This window comes from Spermophilus citellus (assembly GCF_964194105.1).
Source record: "Spermophilus citellus genome assembly, chromosome: 3".
Lineage (NCBI taxonomy): Eukaryota > Metazoa > Chordata > Mammalia > Rodentia > Sciuridae > Spermophilus > Spermophilus citellus.
The window spans coordinates 81343589-81361101 of record NC_138184.1 but is presented as its reverse complement, the minus strand read 5'-3'; the positions used below and the strand labels follow the sequence as shown (position 1 = coordinate 81361101).

General features: G+C 56.2%; 1 protein-coding gene across 3 annotated transcripts in view; it reads right to left on the bottom strand.

Annotated features, from left to right (window-relative positions):
- Positions 1 to 2543: 2543 nt before the first annotated feature.
- The window catches only part of RPH3A (rabphilin 3A), a gene marked incomplete at both ends in the record, with an annotated part of 54701 nt that continues 39731 nt past the window's right edge, over positions 2544 to 17513 (bottom strand). For 2 of the 3 annotated variants that reach the window (XM_081286843.1, XM_081286842.1), the window contains 11 exons: positions 2544 to 2674; positions 3246 to 3342; positions 5710 to 5791; positions 8532 to 8686; positions 9230 to 9286; positions 10376 to 10502; positions 11394 to 11503; positions 12963 to 13037; positions 13790 to 13869; positions 15713 to 15901; positions 16760 to 16822. In XM_081286843.1, the coding sequence (XP_081142969.1) occupies positions 2544 to 2674; positions 3246 to 3342; positions 5710 to 5791; positions 8532 to 8686; positions 9230 to 9286; positions 10376 to 10502; positions 11394 to 11503; positions 12963 to 13037; positions 13790 to 13869; positions 15713 to 15901; positions 16760 to 16822 (1166 nt within the window). Of the gene's footprint in view, positions 2675 to 3245; positions 3343 to 5709; positions 5792 to 8531; positions 8687 to 9229; positions 9287 to 10375; positions 10503 to 11393; positions 11504 to 12962; positions 13038 to 13789; positions 13870 to 15712; positions 15902 to 16737; positions 16823 to 17513 lie in introns of all 3 variants that reach the window. The other variant, XM_081286841.1, reaches the window with a different exon arrangement.

Sequence of the window (17513 nt, the reverse complement as noted above, 5' to 3'; positions counted from 1 at the left end):
TATTGACTTCTGCTGCCACCAGCAAGGGAAGGGTCCCTGGGGGGCCACCCGCGGGCACCTTTCTCCCTCTGGTGGCAGCTAGCTGAACTGCAGGAGAAATGGATCAACTTTGAAGGGAGCTGTTTTCAGAATCATCAGGGAAGTGGGAGTCACAGACATGAGCCCGAAAATACAATCCTACACCCGGGCTTTGGGGTTTAGTGGGATCTGGGTGCGGGGAGGGCAAGGGTGCTTTGAAAATAAATCCCCCAGGTGATTCCAATGTGCTCTCCAGCATGGTATCAGAAAAGGAAGTGATCTTGAACTTGGCCTGGGAGCTATGTTTCTGGGGTGGGTGACTGGCTTTCCTGGGGTCGAGGCAGGAGGGAGAGGGTGAGGACATGCCTCGCTGTTGGGCAGGCACCTGAGAAAGGTGGGGGTCGGCCAGGATACCTTGAGCCCACCTGCTCGTGCCCAGGATGACCCCACCTGGGCAGGACCACATCTGCCTGCTGCACCCTGGTACCCAGGCACCCCGCCTTCCACACTGCGTGTGCACATAGTCCCGGCCTCCGTGGGAAGGCAGAACTGGTAGATGCCACAAAGGACAATCGAGGACAGCAGTTTTCCTGGACATTCCTACTTTATTTTTGGCTACAGCATCACAAAGGAAGGCGTGGGCGGTCGAGCATGCACCGGAAGGCGGGTGTGTATCGAGGCGGGAGGTGGTCACAGCTGTCCGGAGGAGGTGCGCCCCAACGGGGCCACCGGGAGCTTGCCACGTGCTGATTCTAGCCCCAACACCAGCGTCAGGCTTGGGTGACAGCCAGCATGCTTTCTCCTGGGGCGAACCGTGGAAGGGAGGAGGCTGGAAGCCACGGGGGCCTCAGGGCAGGTCAAGGTCAGGAGGGAAAGGCTGCCCGGAAGCTGTTGGCCACCTGGGGAAGGTGGAGAGCTTGGTATTTAGAAAGTGGTTATTCAAAGGCAAGAAGTGGGTCCTCCAGCGAGCAGTCAGGGAGCCGGGCCGGAGGCCTCCACCGGGAAGGTTAAAAGGTGTGGATTTGGGGCAAGTTGGTCTGATGGCGTCTGTGGGGTGCTGGGCACTGGGATGACTTGTAATGATCTTTATGGAGAAAGACTTAATTGAAATTGGAAAAACCAGACCTTCCCCATGGGGTGCTGAGGACTGCCAGATCCCAACCTGAAATGTACCTTGGCCTCCATTCACAGAGGAGACAAAGGCCTTTGGCCTCGGGGCCTGTCCTTCTTCTTCAGCTTGATCTTTTTGTACCAGGGATAGAGCCCAGGGGCCATTTACCACTGAGCCACGTCCCCAGCCCTTTCTATTTTTGAGACAGGGTCTTGCTAAGTTGCTTAGGGCCTAAGTTGCTGAGGCTGGTCTTGAACTCAGGATCCTCCTGCCTCGGCCTCCAGAGCTGCTGGGACGACAGGTGTGTGCCACTGCACCTGGCCAACCCTCTTTGAAGTGTTCGATCCATGGTGCTATTTGATTCCCCCAGGAAACTTGAAAAAAGGAGTCCAAGAGACGGAAGAGAGATGGAAGGCTCCAGGCGGCTCTGGGTGAGAGTCAAGGCAACAGTCTGTGTGTGTGTGTGTGTGGGGGGGGCTGTTTGCTCATTCAACAAAGCACAGAGGAAGGAGGAAGGAGGGGCTGGGAGAGGTCCCCTTGGACCCAGAACCCTGGTCTTCCCACTCGGGGAGGCCAGGCATCTGCACACTCAAGGGAGGTTGCCCTGCCCCCGAGCTGTGCCAGCAGCAGTCCCAAGGCCTGAGGACATCTGGACAAGGCAGCAGGAGGAGTGCCCCTGGGGAACTTGAGGGGTCACCCAGCTCCTGGCTGGTCAGGCTGGTGGGAGGCCAGGGTGCGAGGCTGAGTTAAGATACGTGATTTAGTTTTTTGCTATATTATCCTTGGGGGCAGGGGAGGCAGGGGGACTTGAGGCAGGGAGAAGGCTACAGACAGGGAGTGTTATTTTTTGCTGAGGAGCAGGTCAATGAATTCCTTCCAGGGCTGCCCCGTCCCTCCCTCGGATGCTTCTGCCTGTTGTGTGCCCATCTCCAGGCACTGGGCGTCCTCTGGCCATCGCGGGGGTGTGGAAGAGTCATGGGGACACTGCCTGCTCTGCCTCACCCCATGCTGCTCTCACACACAGACGGGACCCAGGCAAGGGACCTCCTGTGCAAGGAGGTGTGTTCAAGGCCAGGAGGGTCCACAGACAGTTCCAGACACAGGTGAACCTTTGTGGTCCACCTACGTGGGGAGGTTGTGAAGTGAACCACCTCTCTGTAAACACCTCCCCAGCCCCAGCCCTGCCACTTCATCCTTGGGACCAGAGAGGGGCTGCGTTCAGAGCCCGCAGCCCAGCACTGGGTGGGGGGCAGAGGTCTTTGGCCGCCGTGCCCAAGGTGAGGGGGTCCTAGAAGGCAGGGTCAGGGAGGGCAGGGGGAGGAGGAGGTAGGCACAGAGAAGAGAGACCGGGGTGCCAGGAGTGGCTAGGGGGGGACCCGGGAGTGGGGCGGGACGGGGAGGAGGGGCCAGGACCCTAATCGCTGGACACGTGGTTCTCGTTCTGAAGCTGGTGCCAGCGCTCGATCTTCTTGTCTTTGTTTTTCAGACACTCGTACCAGTGTTTCAGACGCTCTCCCTTGGCTGAGATCCCCAGCTGGCAGCCTCCTAGAGGTCAGGGAGGGCCGAGGGGGGCAGGTGGTCAGGAAGCCCGAGTGTGAAGTTAGGGGGAAAACTGCCACCAACGCCCCCCACCCGCATCGAGCAGCCTGGAATCCATTCTCCGTGGAGGGCTGTGGATATGATGTCGTCACCCTCCTGGTCACTATTACCCTCGGCTCTCTGGGCCTCAAGAGCCTGCAATGGCTCCCTACTACCGCCCCGCTCCTGGCTGCACTACCTGTTTCTCTCTTTTGAAGACTTTCTACAGATTGTCACCCGGTGCTCAGACGGTGCCCTTTGCCTGGACGTCCCTCCCCGCTCTGTCTTTAATGACTTCTCTTCCTTGTCTTTTAGAAACTCTGACCCTGGACGGGCAAGCAGGCTGAGGGGGATTCCGGGGCACCTGCTTCCTGCTGTGGGTTAATTAACCCTCTTCGCCCTGCAAGTCCCCAGGCTCTAAGGACCCTTTCCTCTGGAGCCCATCCCAGATGGTGCCAGGGTCAGCATCCTGGGCCCCAGAGACCAGGCGGGAGCTCAGCCCTGGGCAGGGGTTTCCTCGGGAGTCGGGAGCACTCACCGATGTAGTCGTTGGACTTCCCGATGTCATAGTCCCAGACAGAGATGTCCAGCGACTTCTTGGCCAGGTCACTGTGTTTGATGTCGTAGAAAAACTCCTGAGGACAGCAGAGGAAGATGAGAGAGGTCCTGAGCCTGCAGCAGCGAAGGGGCTGACTCCAAGGTTCCTGGGCAGCCCCGGGGCTGGGCCGCCTGGGGCCAGGATTCCTCCCACTCTGGTCCTCCCAGTAATCCCCCTTTAACCAACTCTCTGTACAACAAAGCCCTGTGATCCTCTTTCTAGTGAATTCTCAGTTCAAAACGGGAGCCTGCTGGGTTTCCTGGGCCTGCTCGGCCCCCGGAAGGCAGATGACCAGGAACTCAGGTGTCCCTGCTGGTAGCTTTAGGAGGGGGGTCTTCCCCCTTCTTAGGGAGTAAGGCCGTTGGGGTGGACCAAGTGGTAGGTGTTTCTAAATAATCCCATTAAAAATGACTCTTCTAACTAATTATAAAACTCAATCTTGTTCATTGTTAAAACATAATGGAGAAAAATAAATCCCCTGTAATCCAGCTGTCCAAGAATAACCTAGGTCACGATTTGCCCAAGCTGCTCCACATTTTTAAAAAATGATCTGATATCGAGTACACAGTGTTGTAGCATCCTTTTTGTGCTTCATGACCTACGGTAAAATCCAGCTTAGCGTGTTTGCAGATATCTTAAACATATATTTCTACATCACCGTTTTTTTTTTTTAATTCCCCCCTTTTCCCCTTTGAGTGTAAAAGAGTGGGATTTGTTCAAATGAGAAGAAAAGAGACCGAATTCCTGTAGGGGGAGAGGGGGACCCAATAGGGGTTTCCTGTACACCACCATTTTAATGGCCGTTTGGGTATACCATAAGCTAATCCCTGATAGTTGGGTATTTCTATTAGTTCCAATTTTTCACTATCATTAATGATCATTATTTACAATAATTTCCAGGGAGTTTCGATATTTAAAGATGGAGAACAATGGGTGTTCTGAGATGCCGGATGCCATTTGTGTAAGATAAGGACGGCTGGTCACATGCAGATTGGCTTTGGAAATATTTAACTGAACGGCCTAATTCCCCAAATCAACGGAAGTGGAAATCCTTTGTAGTTTTGACGTGTCTAGGTGTGTGGCGTCCTCCACAGCTGGCCGGGCGGCTTCTCACCAGCAGAGTGCCCATGCCCCCAGATGCTCACAGACCTTTTAAAGTATGTCGGGCCGTGTGCTATGAGCTCTGCTGTTGGGTGGTATTGCTTTGCCTATTTCCTATGGTTCATTGATACTTGGGTTCCTTGTTCTGTGGCTTGTTGGGATCCCAGGAGAGGGCAGTGCAGGAGGGGGACCTGGCTCCTTATTCAACATCCACAAGCCTCGGCTGGGACATGAGGTGACCTGCTGAAAGGGCCCCGGGGGAAGGGCAGAGCTGAGGGGTCAGGATTCTCTGGGCCCTGTTCACACGTATCGTAGAGTCCCTTCCTGCTTGACATAGAATAAACCCCCGTGTTAGCTGGTTCTGCTCCAACCTCAGATCTCAGGGGTCCAGAAGGGAGAAATGAATGGGCTGATGGGCACCAGGGCAGCGGCTCTGGGCATGGGGTGGCTGAGGGGGCAGCCCAGGCTCAGAGCTGGGTCCCGTCCACCGAGCATTCCTTCTGTCTGTGTCTCAGGTTTGAGGTGGAGACCGCACACAGAGGTTAGATTAGCGCTCAGCATCTCTTCCGCTGTCCTCTGTCCTGTCCCTGTTTAATGTAACGGATTCTCCTGGGGCCTAGTGTCCGCCAAGCTTGTCAGCAGGTGACTGAAACCCAGAGGGACCGGGTAGGTCACAGGGAAGCACCAGACCTGGAAGCGCAGGGGACGCGCCATCTGTAGGAGGCACCAGCGGTGCACCAGGACCTCCTTGGAATTCCGCGTGACTGGAGGTGAGGGCGTGGAGGTGAGCCAAGCCAAGAGATTCGAGGATCGTGGTTGAGCTTGTTGAGCAAGGGCAGTGTGAACCCGCGCGTGTGTTTTACAGAGTTCACACTTATTTGCAGGGGGAGGCGAGCACAGAGAAGGGAGTCAGGGGTCTACTGCAATTGTCCAGGCATGAGATTCCTGGGTCCGAACCAGGCGGCGGGAAGGAGAACAGAGAAGGAGTTTGACGGCACCCAGACGGTGGCATCAGCAGAACTCGATGCCCTGGATGGATGTGGGGACGGGCCGCACCAACTGGAGTGGTTGGTCTCAGCCTCTGCAATGTACCCCCCACCCCTGTGGTATTCCTGATCTGTGGGCCTTGGCCTGAGCCTCGATTCCCGCCAGTGACAGGGAGCTCATTCCCACGCCTGTGGCTGCTCAAGCCGATCGAGGACAACAAGCTCTGTGGATGTGATCCCCGAAATCCCAGCAGGAGTCTGTTCCTCTCACCCACAGGAAGTGCCCCAGAGCACGACCCAGGACGGGGCAGCCTCACCTCGTTAAATTCAGGATTCAAGGTTTTCTTTTTAATCTGAGTCTTGTGTTTGGCCTTCTTCCCCATGTCTGGTTTCAGCCAGCTGTGAGGGGACAGGAGCGGCTGTTACAGATGACATTTAATGACGGCTCCTTCCAGCCATGGGATGAGAATGGAGGAGCAGGTCAGGAAATGAGCCACCCCTGGGGCCTGCAGGCTGCTGGGCAGGCGCCAGGCCCTGCGCCAAGCCCCCCCGCCGCCCCCACCACATGTCACCCTCACACGAGCCCTGGGCGATAGGAATACAACCACTTGTCGTGTTTCTACCGTCCAAGGTCCAGAGAGGTTGGGACATGCGCCCTGGGTCACACAGCCGACAATTATACCCAGATGTTGTATCTGGAGCTTGTGTTCTTAGCTGCCACTTTCTCCCATTCAAATGGGGGTGCGTGGCTGATGGTACCTGGCACTTTCACCCCTTAGGCTGCTTCTCCCCGCAAGTCCTGGTGAGATGCTAGGTGTGTGGCGGGGCAGGGGTGGGGGGGGGCAGGGGGAGATGATTCTGACCTGATGATGTCATCCCACTGCTGTTCCCTTTGACCTGGGGGGAGAGTTTAAAGCCCTCAGTAGCCTTAAGACCCTGTGTGGCTGGGTCCCTGCTCTTTCCCAGCCTGATCCTGCTATGCTCTTTATTCCACTCTGTTCTTGCTCTCCTTTCCACCCCAGGGCCTTTGTACATACTGTTTTTTCTGTCTATAAGTCTTCCCTGGTTCAGGCACAAAGTTTGGCACATAATAGATGCTCAGTCAATATGTTTGGGATGGACACTGCATACTTTAGGGACAGTGTTTGACAAAAGTCAAATGTTTATTATCAAAATGTGTAAATAACATTCGTTGCCAATAAAGTGTTTTTTTAAAATCTATGCTAAAAACTTTTTTTTTTAAAAAAACTTAGACATTTAAACAAAATGCTCTAAATTTTGCAGACGTCATTTGGATTCTCTCTACCTGAGGCCGTCACTAGCTGAGCCACTTTGAATGTGAGTGTAAACTTACTGTGCCTCAGTTTCCTGACCTGTAAAGGGAGCACACATTTCTGTCTCATTCACAGATTTAAAGATGGTTTTTAGAAGAGTCACAAATAAGGAATTGAGAGTCCCAAGAAGCTGAAAAAACTAAAGGGCAATTCCGGCTTAAACATCTTTATTTGATTGGAAACTGTGAGCTGGTTCGCTGGGGGCCCTCTGGAAGGATCAGGCTGGGAGGGGGATTGTTTGGGGGAAACCTCTGCCTGGGACTGAGACAGAATGGAGCCCAGGTCACTCCCTGTGGGGTGAGCTCCTTGTCCATCTTGGGCCTTATCCAAATCTCCCTGAGAAATCAAACTGAGCCCTGATGAGGGCTCCTGGTTGACAGAATCATCACTGGGAGAAATTCTGGAAGAAATTCCACAGCGGCCTGTTCTTTCCCCAGGGCTCAGGGGTCACTGGGGGACAGCGGAGGTGGGAGTGTCCCCCGGTAGGAGAGAACATGAAGAAACACTCTGCCGTAAGGAGAGTGATAACCACAACAGTGGTATTTACTGAGCACCTACTATGTGCCAGACCTCACAAAAGTGCACCTCTTGGGTCCCGGAGGGCAGGTGATGAAATTGACTGACAGGAGGATGGGGCTTTGAACTGTGTTCTATCTCGTGAGTTTGCAGGGACACGTGGTGGCTCATTCCTAGAGTGTGCAGGGCCCCCTGGAAGCTTTGTGTGGACCTGCACTGCAGCCGGAAATTCTTCCTGCCTAGATTTCCTTCTTGCCCTCTCCCCTCTGCAGGGATCAGACTTGTAATTGGGGTCTGTCTTCTCTAGGGACCTCCTCTGGATGCCTCCTGGATCCCTTCACAGACATTTCCCCCATGAATCTCCTGCATATCTCATTCTTTCTTGGAGAATCTGCACAAACGCACAGTGCTATTCTATTTTGCAGAGGAAGATACTGAGGCTCAGAGAGGCTAAGCTACAAAACCCCAGGCCACACAGCCAGAGAATACTGGAGAATTGGAGCTGAGAGTCAAACCCAGGCAGTATGAACCCAGAGCCTACCCTCTTAATTATTCCACAAAGACACATTTTGCTGCCACAGAGTAAGGCAGGATTCCATAGAGGCGCTAAACATGACTATACTTGGTGTAATTGTAATTGCTCTATATGGGTGGGCCTCTCTAATTCAAAATCTACAAGGATCCAAAGTCTGAAGCTTCTTGGGGGAGAATTTCACCCCCGATGTCATGTTATTGGCCTCAGTCCCAAAGCAGGTGCACTACAGATAGTCCATAAATTCGCCTCCGACTCTCTGTGGGGGAAACCTCTGCCTGTAGTGTGTATTTGAAACATAAATGAATTTTGGGTGCAGAATTGGCTGCCACACACAAGAAGTTTCTCTGAGTATGTGCAGATTTTCCCAAAGCCCCAAACATCTGGATTAACAAGATGTGACCCCTGTGATGGGGGCTTTTGTGGAATAACCTACAACCCATCTAAGGTCCTGGAGCATTTCTAGGATGAATCTGGGGAAAGCCGGGTGGCTGCTTTGGGGCTGGGGCTCTGGGCTGCAGGAGAGGGTGCGACTGACTCCTAGGGGCTGCGCATGGGGTCATTGCCACCACCCGCGACTCATTCTCCCAGGAGGGGGCAGAACTGCCAGCCTCGCAGGGAGACCCCGCCTCCCCTGGCGCCCATCCTGGTGCCCAGTTCATTGTGGTCCTGCCCCTCCCGGGCCTCAGGGCGCGAGGGTCTCAGGGAAGCTCCCTGGCCCCGGGAGTCCCTTCGTGGTCCCCAGGCGCGGACTCACAGCTTGACGAACGGGTCCGAGTAGCCGTTGGCGTCCATGGCGGCCAGGTGCACGCAGCGCACGATGCCCACGATGAGGCCCCCCTGCTGTGTGCTGTACATCAGGGACACCAGGATCTTGCCACGTTCCTCAATGTCGCCAATGCGCTCCACCTGCTGCTTGGGGCGGGGAGGCTCGTGAGCGGGGGTGGGGGTGGGGGTGGGGGCGTGTCCCCGAGCAGCGGGCCAGGGGCAGGGGCAGCACCACGGACATCGGAGGGACCCACCCTGATGGGCGCTGAGGCACATGGCCAATGGCCTGCTTTGACCCTGCCTGGGACTGAGCCCTGGCTCTGAGCAGAGGCTAAGCCTGACGCTGGCCCCTCACTGGCCTTGATCCTGACCCAGGGCTGAGCTTGACCCTTGACTCTGCTCTCACCCCTCCTTGACCAAGTGCACTCCCTGGGGTCCCAGGTAGGACCTGGTGGGAGATGGGCAGGGTTCGCCTGCTCCCGCCCACGAAGGGACCCGCTCCTGCTCTGGTCTTCCGTGAACTTAGGGGAACAAAGCCAGGGGCATTCCCGGGTGTGTGTGGGTGCTGCTCTGCCTCGAAGCCTGGATAACGCGAGCCAGCAGGACGCAGCAGGACAGGGCTGGGGAGGAAGGGCAGAAACAGGAGCAGGGCAACCAGCACAGCACCCCACCGCCCTTGATGCTCACCTCCTCCTCGTAGAGCGCCATGCCGCGGGCCGACCCCGTGGTCCCTGCACGCTTCATCTGAATGGAAGGAGACAACATTGTCTAAGGGGCTCATCTCCTGGAACCCCTCAGGCAGACCAGGGTAATGCCCAGCCACTCGTGATGTAGGTTCTATTACAGTCCTCAATTTACAGATGAAGACACTGAGGGTAAGAGTGGGGTCTTCCTCCTGAGCTTCAGCTACAAAAATGTGGCCTGGCTCCCAGGGAGTCCATCCCCAGGCTGGCAGTTGGGTGGAACAGGCTGCAGGACCCTGCCTGGCCCCCTGGCTCCCTAAGTGGAGCTGGCTGCTGCCTGGGGGGGGGGGCGCACTGGTGGCAGCGAGCTGTTGTCTCGACCCAGGGTCTCTGGAGAGCAGGGTGCTGCCTCTCGAGAGCTCCGTCCATCCCGGACTCTGGGCCTGAGTTGCCAACTTGGTTTGCTGAGTTCCTGTTCTAGAATTCCCTGTAAGCTCTGGGGGTGCTGCCTAATTGTGAAACCTCAGATTAATACTTGTTCTTTCTCTAAGGACAAGTGCCACCTCCAATGAGAACCATGATCCTACTCTGTATCACTGTCACCTATAATCCTTAAAAGACCCCGTGAGGTGTGTAATACAGTGTCCCATTTAACAGGTGAGAAAACCAAGGGCCAGGGACATGGGGGCTGTGCCAAGCCCTGCCTCTCTGTATGGTGTCATATGGCTTTGGGACAGGCAGGAGGGTTAGGAGCAGTGTTCCTGTGACAAAAGCTTGTTACACAGTGGGCTCTGTTCTGGGCTTTATTTGTTTGCGTTAAACACAACCATCTTATGTCACTGATACGATGTCCATTTCCCAGGCTCAGAATGGCTCAGTCCACCACAGAACAGGAAGTGGCAGCTGGACCTTGACCCTTGACCCCAGGGCACCTTGGGAGAAATGATGCTAACTGGGATCTGCCTGGCAGAGGGGACCTGGCCTGATGCTACCTGCAGAGAGAGCCCCCTCCTCTCCACGGAGGCTGCAGCGTTTAGCCCCGTGGGTGCCCTCCGGGTGCCTAGTGGGTCTGACCCCAGAGAAGATCCAAGAAGGTGGCAGGCACCCCCACCTCTGGTCCCCCATTGAATCACCAGGCCAGGGAACTCACGGGGATCACCCGCTCCAGACAAATATTGAAATTCTTCCTCTGGTTGGGCTTCAGTTTCTTGAGCGAGAATCTGGTCTCCCCAATAAACTCATTGTGGCCGAATTTGTCCTCGTCACAGACGGAGATCCTGCCATGGACATAAGGGGGTGAGGGGGGAGAGAGAAGCAAGCACTGCGCTCCTACTGTGTGCCGGGCTTGTGGCTGATGGTGGTGAGGGACGTGGGGGTGTCTAGGGGCGAGGGTGTCCTCTGTGTAGACCCCTGGGCTGGGTGCTGTTTATCTCTTCCCGACTCAGGGTAACGTCCACGCGATCAAGTGCGCCTGGTCAGCGCGCACGGCCTGACCACGTGAGCCCTGCACACACTGCTCAGCTCAGGATATGGGAGGTTCCAGGGTCGGCAGCCTCCGGGACTCCCTGCCTCCCAGGTCACCCCTCTCTTGGCCTCTGGCTGCATGGAAGCCACTGTCCTGCATTTTATTTTCAGATAAATAGAGTTGTAGAGTGCGGGCTCCTTCCTTTGCTCAGCACCATAACTGGGAGACTCATCTGTGCACCTTCGGCCTCTGAGTCCACCAGTTCTGCACCCGCGGGTCAGTCCCACCAGGGGAGGGGAAACATTTGAAAATATTTTCAGTCTGCACTGAATGTGCATAGGCATCTTTCTTGTCATTATGCCCTGACCGGACACTGGGACCGACCACTATTTACACGACATCCACATGGTGTTAGGTGATAAGTCACCTAGGGGTGACCTGGGATGCCCAGGAAGACCTGCAGGCCGAGATGCCCGTACTCTGCCGCTTCAGACACAGGCCTCCCGCCTCTGCGGACCAGTGTCCACCCAGCCCTGGGACCACTCCCTGTGGACACTGCTAGAACTCGACGTTGTTTTGGCAAATGGAATAAAGAAAGAATGATGCAGAGGATTTGTAAAAGGGGGACCCCCAGGAGCTGTGCCCCAAGTCTCAGTTCTGCCCGGCCTTGGTCCCCTCTCGCCTCCCCCCTGCCCTGAGGTACCTGAGGGTCTTCCTCTGCATGTCCTCGTCGGTGATGCCGTGGTACACAAGGGTCTCATTCCAGACAGGGTTCCGGGTGTTCCGCAGAGTTTTTGTCCGTAGCTTGTTGGACTAGAGCCCCGGAGAGGTGGACAGACAGATGCCTGCCTCAGTGGGAGTGGCCCTGGAGACCCATCCCGTGAGCTTTTTTGGGGGTGGGCAGTGGCTTTTCCCAAAGGAGCATCCCAGGGCTTAGTGTTCCCAAATGCATGCTCTGAGCGTGTGGCATGTCCTCTAGACGGTGGCCACAGACACACGGGTTAATGTTCTGCACTGCTCCCTCCTGGAGCCTTCCCTTAAGGGAAGGAAGAAGAGACATCATCTTTTAAGATGTCCCTGGCACCCGTCCTTTGAGAAGCCAGAACATCTTTACAAGTCAGGGAGGTAGAAATGAGTCTCCTGTCCCCAGGCAGGGGACACTGGGACCATTCCCTCCATTGCCCCCAATAGTATCCTTCCTGCCTGAAATGCCTTAGAAGAGACAGAATATGAAACTTTGTTCCAAGAGAGAAGAAATGTCACTGTATCAGAAGAGGAGAACTGGTGACAGATCTAATTCACGCTGACATGTAAGTGGCTCCTATTGGATCTTCTGCCAAGGAAGGTTTGGAGTTGACAAAAAAGTGTGTCTTCAATGGCGCTGGAATGAGTTAGACATCGTCACCCTAAGTACATGTGGGAAGTCACGAACAGTGTGAGAATACTTTGTGACCCATCAGTGACTTGAAAAATTGTGCTCTATCTGTGTGATATGAAGTGAACTGCCTTCTGCCCTCGTGTATAACAAATTAGAATAAATAAATATGTAAAAATGTGTCTTCATGGGAAGCAAAGGCTGCTGGGAGTGGGTGGAGTTTACAAGCTGGCCACAGCCAGGAGAGGGACTGTCTTTGATCCAAATAAAGGATCAAAGTGGCGTACACCTGTCATCCCAGCAGCTCGGGAGGCTGAGGCTGGAGAATCTCAAGTTCAAAGCCAGTCTCAGCAAAAAGCGAGGAGCTAAGCAACTCAGTGAGACCCTGTCTCTCAATAAAATACAAAATAGGGCTGGGGATGGGGCTCAGTGGTTGAGTGCCCCTGAGTTCAATCCCCAGTACCCCGCCCCCCCCCAAAAAAGCAAACAACAAACAAATAAGCAAACAAAAACAACAAAGGAAGAATGAGCCAAAGTGCGTGTGTGCGTGTGCATGTGCGTCCATGTCCTCTTTTGTCTTAGGGGGCACCTGAAACTTGCAGAGGTATTTAACAGGCGGGGCCCCCACCCCTCAGGCACAGAATGCTGTCTGAAGGGCTTAGCACTAAAATCTGGAGAAAGTCACTCGTTTCTGTCCAGAGACAAGCCTTGGTCATTTTGAGATGGAGGGATGAGCAGACCCCGCTCCTGCCCCCCACTTTACCTCTCACGGCTTTGCACTCATGGGGCAGGGCCTAGATTGGGGGCAGATAGGGCTATTTTAGGCTCTGAGCTGAGAGCCCTGTGGCTGCCAAGGCCCAGGCTCCAGCCTGCAGAAATGCCCAGGCCAGATGGTACCTTGCTGGCTCCCGGCAGGAGGTGCAGCTTCACATAGGGATCGGCCAGGCCATTGGAATCCATGGGCTTCAGTCCCTGCAAGAGACGGAGGCAACGGAGGTGAGGACCTGGGGAGGGCTGGGGTCCAGGCGTCCTGGGAAAGGGGCGTGCCCACTGGCATCTGCCCCTCCTGTCCATCTACCCTGTGTGTTCATCTTCCAAAGAGAAAAAAGGGGAACAGGGTGTCATGGGAAGAGCACAGGGATCAGGCAGACAGGGCTCCAAGGCATGTCGCTCCCTAGCTGTGTGACCTTAGGCAAGTTTCGTAACCTTTCTGGGCCTCAGTTTCCTCACCTGACAATCTCACCACTCGTTTTCAAGGAATGGGGAGACTTAAATGCAGTCCCACCTGTAAAGTGCCTGCTCCCCACTGCTTGGAAGCCTACATTAGTGCCTTTATAGCTGTGGCCGCAGGCCCCCTGCTCTGGCTGAGGCTCCAGGAGGACACAGTGCTATTCTGCCTTGTCAGCTGTCAGGCCGAGCTTCGAGCTGGCATGACTTCCCAGGTGGCACCTCCATGCCACCCCACCCAGGTGCTGCTGAGCAGCCCTGGGCAGATCCTGGCTCTGCCCCCTAGAGGCAGCCAGAGGTAAATGCACCCCCTGGGGGACCATCCCAGGGGAAGTCTCCCCCCCCCTCCAAGGAATCTGCTGTGGCTAATGACTGTGCTGCCCTTATCACTGTTACTGTCCCAGGTAGGTGACAACAGACAGGCCTGGCAACCCATCCCCACCTGAGTCTCCTAAAAATGCCAGAGCATCCCGGGGTCTCCCAGGCCCCTCACCCACCTTAGCCTTCACGATGGTGCACTGCAGAGAGCTGTTGTCCTGGTCATAGAGCAGGCTGAATTCCAGGGCACCCAGGGTGGCTGAGAGGACAGAGACAGGAGCTGGGAGGACACTTGTGTATTCATTCAACAAACATCTCCCAAATACTTTCTATGTGCCCGGGTGGGGCTGGCCATGGAGACGACAGGGGGAGGAGGACATCGGCCCTGCTCTGGTCACTCCCTCTGGCTGACCCTCCTCTTCACAGCCTCCTGTGGTCAGTTAATCATTTGTGCACTTGTTTAGTTAATGACTCCCCATCCTGCTGGATCGAGAGCCCCAGGAGGGCAAGGGTGGGCACTGTCTTGCTGACAGCTGGGTCCCCACTATGCATGGTGAAGGACACACAGTAGGCCTCTCTTACTGGATGAAGGAACGAATGAGTTTGAGCCTTTGCCCTTCCCTTTGACTGGAATGCTCCCCCTCCACATCCTCACATGGCTCACACTGTCTCACAGAGAGGCCCCCCTGACCCCTCTGTGTGCCGCGGCCACCCTGGCCATCACTCCATGTCTTATCCCCTGCTCCGTGCTCTGTCTCCATTTGAAATGAGCTCGAGTTGTTAACAATCTCTCTACACTAGAGTGTTGGCTCCGGCAGGTCTGCCAGCTCATTCCAGCCGTGGCGTCCCCAGTTCTCCAGCAGTTCGAGGCACCTGGCACAGGCTCATTGAATACTTGTCAAACATAAAGACATGTCGAGTGAGCGGGGAGTGCCGGGTTGGGTCCGAGGACAGGTTTGTCACCAGCCACATGGAGAGGCTTATGGAGAGGTCAGACAAGAGGCTGGGAGGGTTCCCCTATTGCTGGAGGGCTGGGGGACATTCAGGGGGGCAGAGGTCCTGTCCAGGACAAGGAGCAGGACAGGGCAAGGCAGGGAGATGGCTTCTACCCGCCCAGAGAGGAAACAGCCTGTGGCCAGCAAGGACCAGGGGAGCCTGAGGCTCCTGACCCAGGGGAGAGCACGGAGACCATGGGGACAGCTGACAGTCACCCAGCCTGGCCTCTGACCTGTGTGAGCTCCATCAGTCCCTAAGCCTCTTGGAGCCTCCCCCAGGCCATCTACAAGATGGGGGAATAGCAGGAGTTGCCCAGGTTCCCAGGAGGATGAGGTGAGCACAGGTGCCCAGCACACCTGGGCAGGGGGTGCAGAAGCAGCAAGTGTGACTGTCAGGTCCCCTGATGTCCAGGTCACATCATAGCGACCCTTCTGTGTTTAGCACTTAGGGGGAGGATGGAGCCAGTCACGAAGCCCCTCCCAGGAGGGACCTCAGCTGACCACCCCGTGCAGGAGGTGAGCTGGCTGCTGCGTGGGTCAGCTCCAGAAGGGCTCTTGGAGCACCCATGGGACCCAGATGCTGCTAACCCTGCCTCCCCAGCTCTCCCGGCTGCACCCAGGAGAAGACTGTGCCCCCACGCGTCCCTGGGCCTCGGGGTCTGGGAGGGGCCAGATGCACAGAAGCCGGGGAGGTGAAATGCTGGTTAGAAATCGTGCCAGAGGACATCGTCAGGGAGTTTTTCCAACTGTAGACGGGCACACCCAGGACGGGGCTCGCCGGCCCGTGACAGCTCTGTCTGACTGAGGGACGTTCAGACGGAACGTGAAGGACACGCACACGGCTCCTGCCTTGCTGTCTTAAAATGACCATGGTAACTTTGATGTCTGTGTGTTTTACCAGAAAACTGGGCACTTATCTTTAGGAAGCTGATCTCATCTGGGGAACTTGGAAACACAGATTTGTATTTTTCTAACTCTAATATGTACGAGGGGCTGGGTGGATGGGCGGACCCAGGGTGGATGGGCGGACCCAGGGCGGGCCCTGTCCTCCTGGGGTCAGCTCCTGGGGTGGCTTCTCCTAGACACTGCTTCTCAGGTGCCACCTACTTGCTTCATCGGAATCGTAGCTGTTGGCGTCCTCCTCCTCTTCCGCCGGGGGTGGCTGGCGGGTGGGGGCGGGGGCAGGCTGGGGCGCAGCTGCGGCTGCTTGGGAATAAGGGCCCCCAACTCCCCCTGTTCTCTCTTCCCGGGCTGGGGCCGTGGTTCCCGTATAGCCAGGGTCGCTGGGAGCCACTTCTGTAGGGACATGAGAGAGGACACATGAATCCCTGTTTCATACCAACAGTATTTAAGGAAGCTTAAGGGGCCTGCAGGTTCCCAGGGCCATCCGTGGGCCATGCATTGGGGCCTGGGAACCTGTGTTGGACAGCAAACCCCTGGAGTCGATCCACACATGGGCAAAACAGATCTCTCAGGGTGCTGAGCAGTGGTGTGGACCCCAGACAGACAGCTTGGGTTTGTATTGTGGTTGTGTGACCTCAGGCGAGTTACTTAATGTCTCTGAGCCTCAGTTTTCTCATCTGTAGAATGGAAATCATACCTGAGGGTAATGTAATAGTAGTGGGTATTATTTTACACAATGCCCTAATTGCACAGCACTAAAACAGTACCTGGCACATTAGAAAGCAATGGCTGTGTGGTGGCCGTGAGGGTTGATGATGGATGGCCAGCTATCCATCCTACACAGTGATCACTGCTGCTTAGTGGGGGCTTAACACACACTGGGCTCCTGCTAAGGTTTTTTATTTATTAGTTTGCTTCACCCTCCTAACAACCCTGCTAAGGGAGAAGAAAACTGAGGTTCAGAGAAGTTCAGTGACTTGTCCTAGGTCACACAGTGAGAAAGTGAGGGAACAGGGATTTGAGACCTGGCCACCTGTGCTCTGAACCCCATTCTGTGTTGGCATTGCCTGTCTATCGAATCAGCATGGATGAGTTGGAGGGTTAGAATCAGGGGCTGCTTGGACCCCATCAGATAGTCTCAGAACGCAGGCTGAGCCCATGGTGGGTACCGATTTCACCAGGGCAGTAAGCGGAGGTGGCCAGGTGGGTGGTGGGGGAGAGGGGGGCACTTGGGAGGGAGCAAACACTTGCCTGGTCTCTGCTCTGGAAAGCGCCCTGCTGGCCCTGGCGCGGGTCTGCTGCCCCCTGGGGGCCCTGAGGGGGAAGGAGAGAAGGGGTGTAGCAGAGGGGCCCTGTCATTTAGGCCCCCCTCCTCCACCCCCCTCCGCCCCCACCTCACCTCCTCCTGCTCCGTCCCTTCTCCTCTGCCCCGCCTCCTCCTCCACCTGCCACCTCCTCTGCCCCTCCTCTTCTGTCCCACCTCCTCTGCCACAGCCTCGCCCCTTCTCCTCTGCCTCACCTCCTTCTCCTCACCCCGCCCCTTCTCCTCTGCCCTGTCTCCTTCTCCTATGCCCCACCCCTCCCCCTCTGACCCGCCCCTCTTCTGCCCCACCCCTTCTCCTCTGCCCCACCCCTTCTCCTCTGCCCCACCCCTTCTCCTCTGTCCCGCCTCCTCCTCCTATGCCCCACCCCTCCCCCTCTGACCCGCCCCTCTTCTGCCCCACCCTTCTCCTCTGCCCCACCCCTTCTCCTCTGTCCCGCCTCCTCCTCCTATGCCCCACCCCTCCCCCTCTGACCCTCCCCTCCTCTGCCCCACCCCTTCTCCTCTGTCCCGCCCCTCCTCCTCTGCCCCACCCCTTCTCTGCTTTACCATCTCCTCCTCCTCCTCCTCCTCCGCCCCACCCCTTCTCCTCTGCCTGGCCCCTTCTCCTCTGCCTCACTCCTTCTCCTATGCCCCACCTCCTCCTCCTCTGCCACGCCCCTCCTCCTCTGCTCCTCCTTCCCC